The sequence below is a fragment of the Tasmannia lanceolata genome, unplaced genomic scaffold (assembly GCF_043159265.1).
Source record: "Tasmannia lanceolata isolate RefF3 unplaced genomic scaffold, GAP_Taslan_0.1 ptg000020l, whole genome shotgun sequence".
Lineage (NCBI taxonomy): Eukaryota > Viridiplantae > Streptophyta > Magnoliopsida > Canellales > Winteraceae > Tasmannia > Tasmannia lanceolata.
In genome coordinates, this window is record NW_027518697.1 from 26,778,993 (window position 1) to 26,788,604 (window position 9,612).

A 9,612-nucleotide genomic window follows, 5' to 3' on the forward strand; every position below is an offset into this window, starting at 1 on the left:
TTGGGCGTGTAGACACCCCATTTTGCTCTGCCTTAAGAAATTAGGGTTTTTCCATCGGTTTTCCAATGTCCTTCCTTCCCGCGTCCGTTTGTTACATTTCTAAATATTTTTGGTCGTTTCCGTCATGTTTCGTATTTTTCCGTTGAGTATTGAGAAGGGTTATTCATAAGAATCCGAGCAAAAGAGAATGTGGGACCCGCTGGTGTGGGACCCGTTTGTGTGGGACCCGCTAGTGTGGGACCCGTTTGTGTGGGACCCGCTGATGTGGGACCCGCTGGTGTGGGACCCGTTTGTGTGGGACCCGCTGATGTGGGACCCGCTTGTGTGGGACCCGCTGATGTGGGACCCGCTTTTGCGGAACCCACAAAGTGGGACTCACCATTAGCATGACTTAACTTTCTCTACCATTTCCACTAACTTCATTTTTCCCTTTAAAATAACATCATTATCTCCATTACCATTATATATTCCATTATTCCCACCACCATTCCCACCATTACCATTATATATTCCATTATCCCCACCACCATTCCCACCATTACCATTATATATTCCATTATTCCCACCACCATTCCCACCATTACCATTATATATTCCATTATTCTCCACCACACCCACCATTCTCATTATTTATTTCCACCTCTCCACTAAGTTTTTCACTATATAAAGAGAGGTGATGAGAAGGAAAAGGGGGAGAGAAAAAAAAAGGAGAGAAGGAAGAGGGAAAAAAAAAAAGAAGAGAAAAAAAAAGAGGAGAAGGAAAAAAAAAAAAAAGAAGAGAGGGAGAGAAAATAAGAGAGAAAGAGAGAGAGGAAAATATAAAAACAAAGAAGGAAGCGGAGCGGATCGCACGTCGGCCGGATTTTTGGATTTCTTCGGCTCTTGGATTCGGCGAGGAACTCATCACAGGTAGGTACACTGTTTTCGGAATTTTTTAGAATTATTTGGTATATTTTCGGATTTTTGCATGATTTTTAACAAAGAAAACTAAAAGATATACTAAACAGATTCCACAAATAATGAAATTTCGTGGGAAAATAATATGATAATGATACATTCTACCATGAATTTGTGAGAATTTTTGGATTTTGTTTGGTATATTATTTTATGCATTCTTTGAAAATTATCAGATTTTGGGAGAATTGTTACTGATGTCAAATCACAGATACAATTCTCCAAATTTTTACAGTAGTCTTAAATTCTATACTTCTTGCTTCTGTAAACTTTTCAAGTGATTTTGATCTTGTTTCATATGAGCTGTAGTGTTAATTCATAATCTGGTTTGAAATTTAAAAAATCCGAAACTGATAGTAAATAGTTTTCTAAATTCATGGAAATCTTACAGCATGCTATTTTCACTTATATCTTACTAATGTAGAAATTTCATGGAATTTAGATTTCTATTTCTAGTAGTTTCTGTGTTATTTTTGTAATCTGGTCTTATTGTTGTTAAATCAAAATTAAATATGAGCTTAATGTACAAATCCACAAAATTCATCCCGTAAGCTGCATGGATACCCATCTTACTGCTGTAGAAATTTTGATTCATTTCGAATTCGTTTGCTACAGTTTCACTTGTAAAAACACTCATATGTTTAAAATTGATAAAATCCATTGAAAATCCGAAATTAATTGAAAATCATCTGAAAATTTCTAAAGAACCTTAAATCTCTGTCACATGTTAACTCATTAATCCATTGAAACAGAAATCTTAGGGTCTTTAGATTTCCCTCGAAAAATGGCCAGTGCATCCATAATCGTATCCCAATTGCAACCAATCTTTGACAATTTAGATATTTAAGCTATAACATGTTATTGGCTCCGAGGTTACTGTCCACGGAAATCCTGAGATCTGCCAGGCAATAAGATGCTATAACCTAAGTATTAAATTGCGCAAGGAAAGAGCGCACGATTCCCTCCCTTGGATGCCATTCTGGGCCGAAATTGGTGTACCCATAGGAGGCATGCTTTGCCTCATATAAAAGTCTTTGACTCATTTGTTTGTGTGATGTTGTTGTCAGTGAGTCTTTGACTTGTGTTTCCATCTCTTTTAGGGAGTCTTTGACTCGTCTATCCTTTAGTTGTTATCAGTGGAGTCTTTGACTCGTTTTTCCACCGCTATTAGAGAGTCATTGACTCATTTGCTCATTTGTACCCTTCTTTAATATTTTTAGTTAGGAGTTTCTCCTTTAGAGTTGTTGATTACTTCGCTTTAATTAGAGGCTAACTCAGTCTTATTAGAGCTTTGCTTGCTTGGGATCTTGGATCGTTTTCTCTCTTCTTGGGACGCTATCTTTCTTGTTATGGTTCGTCTCTTTGAGACGTTAGTTGTTTGTTCGGGGTTTCCCCTTTTGGATTTAGGGCTTTGCCCTAGTTTGTGGTTGTTCTTGCGTGTTCCCTTTAAGATTGAAAACATCTAAAGGTCCTGAGCATTGGAAAAGCTTTAAAATCCAAAAACATTAGAAATTTAAAACTCAAAAACATTTGAAAACTTTAAAAATATCAAAAACATTTGAAAATATAAAAAAACCTTAAAAAATCTGAAGTGTGAGTGTTTCTTTTAGAAGCGTAGTTTGAGAGTTCGTTTCGAACTACGTTGGCTTGATCCTCTTCCGAGGTACGTAGTGCAGCTTGGGATTTACATCCCAAGTCCAGCCAAACTTTTTTTGTAAATAAACGTTTTAAACTTTCTTCAAAAACCTTTAAAATCTTATTTTCAAAAGATCTTCTTCTAGAGTTAGGAGTTTCTCCTAGATAGAGAGTTTTAGAGTTAGGGTTTTTCTTTTGATAGGTTGTTTGATTGTTTGTTTGTTGTGTGCTTGTTTTTAGAGTTAGGGGTCTGTCCTAGAGTTATAGGAGCGCCTCCGTCCGGTCAGTCGGCGATCCATATCGCCGAGTGATGACTAGAGTATGATACGCTAGTCCACCCTTGGTTTTCCTTAAGAAATACAGCCTAGTCACACATAGGTTGTAAGAACCACCTGCATTAGTTTAGGGCTAATCTGCATTTAGTTAGGGCATATAGGGTGTCATAAAATCCACAATTCACTGAAATTTAAATAATCGTACAAGAAACTTTAATAACCGGTTCGGTCTTTTAGATCGAGTCTAGGATAGAAGTCTAGGTGTCTTAGGCATCCTAGCTTAGAATAGGCGCGGAGAACTACGTTGCCTTGATTCTCGTGGAGGCGGGGATACGTAGGCTTCTTTGGATGAATACCAGATCATCTGAGGACTCGGGCTAATCACTTTTAAAACTGTTGAAACAATCAAATCACTTAGGATTTTCCATGAAATTAGAATTTTAGGAGAACTTTCACTTAGATTGAATCCAAACCAATTAAGAAATCAAGATACACATTTAGGATTCACATTGAAATTAGATCATAGGATGCATGTCACATAGATAGCACATTAACAGAGAGTTGAATGAGCCATTAAAAATGAATTTAAAAGAGTTAACTTTTTGAATTGAAGACCGATTATCGGGCAGGAATGGTGCATGTGGTGGATAAATCCCCATACCTTCCATTCTTGTAACCAGGTAGCGAGTCTAGATTTCTGGTTAATTATGGGTCCTAGATCCCACATCTAGGTGGCGACTCTGTCAGTCTCTTTTGTGTGGAATTCGGATTGCCTTAGTGATCCCAAGTTCACATAAAAGATGAATTAAAATTAATAATAAAAGGCACACGCCAATCGCGTGGGTACGAGAGACCAAGAGATAGTGCGTGGCGGCTCTCGCGCCACCACCCCTCTCGCGGGATCGGGTCCCACAGACTGGCGACTCTGCTGGGGACCACCTAACTTCATTACAATTCCAAAGGATAACTCATTTGAATCTATTTCAACTGGCTCATGAAAACTCTATCTCTTTTATGCTTGTTAGATTAGTTTGTATGCTTTATTTTCTCATCACATTTACTCAAACTTAATCTAACAAAACCTGAAGGCATCATAGATTGCGCGAACTTATTGCACACACTTACATCACTTTCATCTAAACCCCTGCATCTCACATGCACACACGTCCTATTTTAGGAACCCGGAGTGTTATCTAGCATGGTTGACTGGGATTTCATCACCTGGTGCCTCTGTGCTAGAGAAGCATTCCACCCTTAGCCTAGTACCTTTATGGTACGTAAACGGATCTCTTGTTCACGTACTGATACGCCGGACACTGGTACAGTATATCGAACATGGATTCGCGCTAAGGGAACTCTTGGCCTTACCCCTAGATTAACCCACACATGCATGTAGTATACGAACACATGTGCATCACGTGTGTGAGCCTAGTTTAGGATATCTTACCCAATTGTGTGTGTGAGCCTAGTTTAGGATATCCTACCCATTTGTGTCTAGATTAGGCCGTAGTCCATCTTTCAATGGCTACGATCGGTCCTAGGTACACAAACAAAGTCATGAGTCGAGATCCTCTCTCCACTCCGCTAGATTAGGGTTAGGGTTGATGCCTTCAGGTAACACTGATAAAATGTGCGAAAATTAAAAAACTTTTCCTTTGGGGTTAGGATGTAAATCCCATTCATTTCCAAAGATCTCATAGGATTAGTCATTCATGATCCATCTGTTGAAAGCAATCTTATGCTATCTCATCTCATCTTGATCTCATCTTGTTGTTGATATCCATCATTCAGATTTTAGATCTGGTCCTTGACCCGACTTTTGTCATTCTTATGGCCATGGTCTATTATCTGAGCCATTGATTGATCCATGTTTATCATATATCTTTTACCCCTGGATCATATCGAAATCATTGATGAAAAAGTTTGATCTCACCTGTATTCTTTGAGTGCATGATCGTTGCTGAGATCGAAACTTATTTTGATTAGGGATGTTTATCGTTCCTGACTCTTTCATTCCCAAAAGAAGAACGGTTATACCCAAAGAACACCTTAAGGAATAGATTGAGGATTCTTTCCAAATTAACATACCCGTTGATGTATTTCAAGATTACTCTTTTCTCTATTTGTTCAGAATCTTTATCTCATGATTATTGATCTAGTATGTTAACTTCCAATCAGGATTCTGAAAGATAGCAACCATCGCTTCAAAAAAGGGCACCCAAGCTAAACCTACCTGGTCTAGACCTACCTCAATATCTAGACTTGTTCGTCACTTTGATCCCACTGTGTCACCAACAGCACCTTTACCATCTTCACCAGAGTTGTCAGGTTCTTTTGAAGTCAACCAAATGGCTAATGATCCAGTGGACCCCATGATAACTATACAGGAAATGTTGAGAAATATGTGTCGAGATATAGCAGGGTTGAAAGATGAGGTGACTCATCTAAAAGACCAGAGTACTCAAAAGGTCTCTACTTCTAAAGATCCCGCCATTCAGCCTCCTCCGGCCACATCTCCTAACCTCACCAGACCAGTCATCTCTCCCGTAGAGATCGATCTAAAAGATGAGCAATATGCTGGGGAATACTTTGTCCCTCCGGTTAACAAGGAGAATGAGTTGTTCGATAAGTATGAGAAGATGGCTCGTGACATTGAGAGCATGAAGGTTCAAGCGTCCAAGGGATTCGATATTTCTGAATTTCTGATGTCCCCTAATGCCATATTCCCGCCTAAGTTCAAGGCACCAGACTATGACAAATATGATGGAACTGGGTGTCCGAGAAACCACGTCAGATGGTTCATCACTCTTTCCCAGCAGCATGGCTTAAGTCGAGAGCAGATGGCTCATTTGTTTCCTATGTCTCTTATAGGGGTAGCCAAAAGATGGTTTTTGAGGTTGAAACCAGAAGAGATTAGGACATTAGAAGAAATCTCTAACCGATTCGTAGAACAATTCTCCATGGAGGAAGGGATCGAGGTCACTAAAAGAGATCTGAAGCTGTTGAAGCAGAATCCTCAGGAGACATTCACATCTTTCATTAGGCGCTGGAGGCGCAAGTCTGCCCAACTGAGCCATAGAATGTCAGAGGAAGACCAGATAAAGTTGGTCCTCAAGAGCTTGTCCCCGCAGTACTTTCACTTCATGGCGCCGCAGCACTATCAGAATTTCGATCATTTGATTAAGACCGGCACCCAGATCGAGGATGCTATTGCTAAGGGCCTCCGAGCCAAAACGCTATCTGATGTCCGAGAGGGGAAGAGGCCTATGATCCAACCGAAGGAAGTACAAGCAGTCAGTTATACCAGACCAGTGGCCAAGCCTGTTGATGAAGTTGTTAGACCAATGGTGACGAAGCAGTTCAGGCAGTTTGACCCATTACCATTTCCACTGCCCATGATACTTAAGAAGTTGATCAGAGACAAGAAGATCAGACTTCCGGATGTCAAACCTGTACCTAATCCGCTGCCCGGAAACTGGAGAAGGGATCAATACTGTGAATATCACAGGGGCCCGGGACACATGACTGAGAACTGTTTGGCCTTGAAGCACGCGATTCAGAACATGATCGATAAAGATGAGCTTGCAGTTGAAAGGCCGAATATCACTCAGAATCCTCTCCCCAACCACCGTGCTGTTGCTCCTCCCACTACAAACGCTATCTTTGTAGATGAGCCCATCCTTGATCCCTCTGCTCTCATTTGCGCTATTACATCTGATAAAACATATGTTTTGAACTTTGACGATGAAGAGCTCAGAGAATTCAGAGAAAAAGAACCTTATGTGCTGTCGTTTGACGATGCTGAACTCGCTGAGTCATCTTCAGCCCAGTCATATGCGCTTCAGAATGTTGGTCTGGAAGAAGCAAAGGAAGCCACCTATGTTCTAAGGATGGAGGACTTTGAAGAGGATGTCAGTAATGCACCTTATGTTTTCAGAACGGACGAAGACGAACTGCTATTGCTGGATGATCAGTGTAACGAGATGCGTCACATGACCCGAGGTGGGCGAGTGTTCAAACCACCAGAATTGAGTGTAGAAAACCCGGCAGGGGTTGCAAGAAACTCAGAAAATCAGAGGCAGAATAAAGTGAGCGCAGACGAAGAAGATGAGAGCCTGTTAAAGCAGCTGAAGAAGACTCAGGCTAATATCTCGGTATGGGGTTTACTAATGGCCTCATCGAAGCACAGAAAGCTAGTCCTTCAAGAGCTTAATGCAGCACAAGTTTCTGTTAATACCTCACCTGACGAGCTTGTCAGTCTCGTAGCCATGGCCAGAGCTGCGAAAACATTGTCATTCGCTGATGACGATTTACCTCCTGAGGGCCGAGACCATACTAAGCCTCTTAAAATCACAGTCTTCTGTAACAAGAAGAAGGTGCCAGAGGTGTTGGTTGACAACGGCTCTGCACTGAATGTTTGCCCATTAAGCACCGCAGCAACCCTGGGGTTCAGTCCTGAGAATTTTATTCCATCCGAGCAGGGTATTCTAGCATATGATGGCACTCGCCGAGATGTAATCGGGACTTTGGTCACTGAGATACAGATTGGCGGAGAAGACTTTGAGGTAGAATTTCAAGTCTTAGATATTAAGGCTTCATTCTTACTGTTGCTTGGCCGTCCTTGGATGCACAAGGTCGGGGTTGTTCCGTCTACTCTCCACCAAAAACTGAAGTTCATTCGCAGGAACAGAGTGATAACAGTAAAGGGGGATCCTGATCTCGAGATAGGGCAGATCACTCCGGACATAACTGGGGAAAGATCCAAAGATGTCAATTTGACGGGGTTTTCACTAGAGGTAACTACGATCACTTTCAAAGAGGCTTTGAATGAGGAAATTTGTTTCCTGACCAGTACGAATTCGAATGTCATCAGAATGATTCGCCGACAGGGCTATATGCCAGGCGCCGGGTTAGGCAAATATCATCAAGGTTTGACCGAGTTTCCTGTGTTCAAAACATTCAATGGTTTGTTCGGACTAGGTTACAAGCCTACAAAGAAGGAAATTGTAGAGATGAAGCAGTTGATGCTGAAATGGGCAGAAAACCGTCGTCGGGGCTTGGGGCTACCAATGGCACCCATTGATTTGAAAATGAACGGTCGATTCCGAAAAGAAGGCGCAGCCTTTCCTTTCTGTGGCTTTGCAGAGTTTTGGTTGGATGAGAGCACAGGTCAGATGCTTCCGGGGTTTGAGATTTTCTTCGATCTTGAGCTAGAAGATGAGCCAGTGGGTATGCAGATTGTAGAGACAGAGTCTGAGGCTGATTGGACAGAGCACATAGAGCCGAGTCTTCTGAATTCACTTTTCCAAGAAGGGTCACAGACTGTGGCCGTGATTGGCAGGAGCCCGCTGATACTTGACCCAACTCGTCTTATCACCCCGGCTGAGGAACCTCTGACTAACTGGACTTCTCAAGTCCTACCCCAGGTTATTTTCCAGTACAAACGAATCCCTTCAGAAGAGTCAGTCGTCCATAAATACGTGTCAGTCTCCGGGTTTGATTCAGAGTCTATATCTTCTAATGAGTCTTTTGATGCAGGTACCATAGAGGACCATTCACCTGAGATCGGCGACGTTTCTTCCTTTTCAAGCGAGATTGAGTTGGAGTCTGTTCATAATAAAGCATCTGTTGCTGTTTCCTTTTATAGTTCTGAGTCAGTTGACGCAGGTGTCAACATTTCCATCGAGTCTGTAAAAATGAGTCCAAAGTTCATTGTACCCCCCGATGAGGGTAATTCGTCTGTTGATGTATATGATTCAAATTCCAATGAAATGAAGGATTCTTCTTTTGAGTACATTCCTGTCTCTATTTCATCTGCTGAATCTGCTATAAAATCTGATAATCTTAATAATAACAATCAAGACTCCCCCTCTGATGAGGATGCCGACAAAACTCCCCCTGAAATCAGACATATGATCCAACAGGAGGAGAGTCGCCGAGCAAAACCACTTGATGAGGAAGTTGAAACTGTGAATATTGGTGATGAAACCTCAATTAAGGAAATAAAGATTGGCAAAACTTTATCCCCTGAAGAACGCGAGGAATTGATCACCCTGCTTAAAGAGTTCAAAGAAGTTTTTGCTTGGTCTTACGATGATATGCCAGGATTAAGTGAGGAAATCGTCCAGCACAGATTACCCTTAATCCTTGGTGCTAAGCCAAAGAAGCAAAAACTCCGAAAGCTCAAAACAGAATGGGAGTTGAAAGTCTATGAAGAAGTGAAGAAATTGTTAGAAGTAAAATTCATCCAGGTGGTGGAATATCCTGAATGGCTCGCTAACATAGTACCGGTGCCCAAAAAGGACGGGAAAGTCAGAATGTGTGTTGATTTTAGAGATTTAAATAAAGCAAGTCCTAAAGATGACTTTCCTCTTCCAAGCATTGATCTCCTGGTGGATAACACTGCTGGGCATGCTCTTTTATCCTTTATGGATGGATTCTCAGGGTACAATCAGATTAAAATGGCACCTGAAGACATGTTGAAGACAGCGTTCATCACTCAGTGGGGTACATATTGCTACAGAGTGATGCCGTTTGGCTTGAAAAATGCTGGTGCTACATATCAGAGAGCCGCCACGACTCTTCTTCATGATATGATTCACAAAGAGGTTGAAGTTTACGTTGATGACATGATCGTAAAGGGGAAGACTCGGCCTGAGCACACTGTTGCCCTGAGAAAGTTTTTTGAGCGGATCAGGAAGTATCAGCTTCGTCTGAACCCGAGTAAATGTGTATTTGGCGTTACGTC

At 41.5% G+C, this 9,612-nt stretch overlaps 1 protein-coding gene across 1 annotated transcript; it reads left to right on the plus strand.

Annotated features, from left to right (window-relative positions):
• Window positions 1–454: 454 nt before the first annotated feature.
• Window positions 455–8,558, plus strand: LOC143853926 (uncharacterized). The gene is made up of 5 exons (XM_077363622.1): window positions 455–909; window positions 5,043–7,829; window positions 8,010–8,194; window positions 8,291–8,402; window positions 8,512–8,558. The coding sequence occupies exons 2-5, from the start codon at window positions 5,213–5,215 to the stop codon at window positions 8,556–8,558; spliced, it is 2,961 nt and encodes a 986-aa protein (XP_077219737.1). The 5' UTR covers window positions 455–909; window positions 5,043–5,212.
• Window positions 8,559–9,612: the final 1,054 nt, after the last annotated feature.

Excerpts from the sequence above, each read along its gene's own strand:
- LOC143853926 (XM_077363622.1), top strand. The coding sequence starts at position 5,213 with ATGGCTAATGATCCAGTGGACCCCATGATAACTATACAGGAAATGTTG. Across the intron at positions 8,195-8,290 it reads AAGGGTCACAGACTGTGGCC|GTTATTTTCCAGTACAAACG; the intron begins GTGATTGGCAGG and ends GTCCTACCCCAG. Across the intron at positions 8,403-8,511 it reads TAATGAGTCTTTTGATGCAG|TTCTGAGTCAGTTGACGCAG; the intron begins GTACCATAGAGG and ends TTCCTTTTATAG.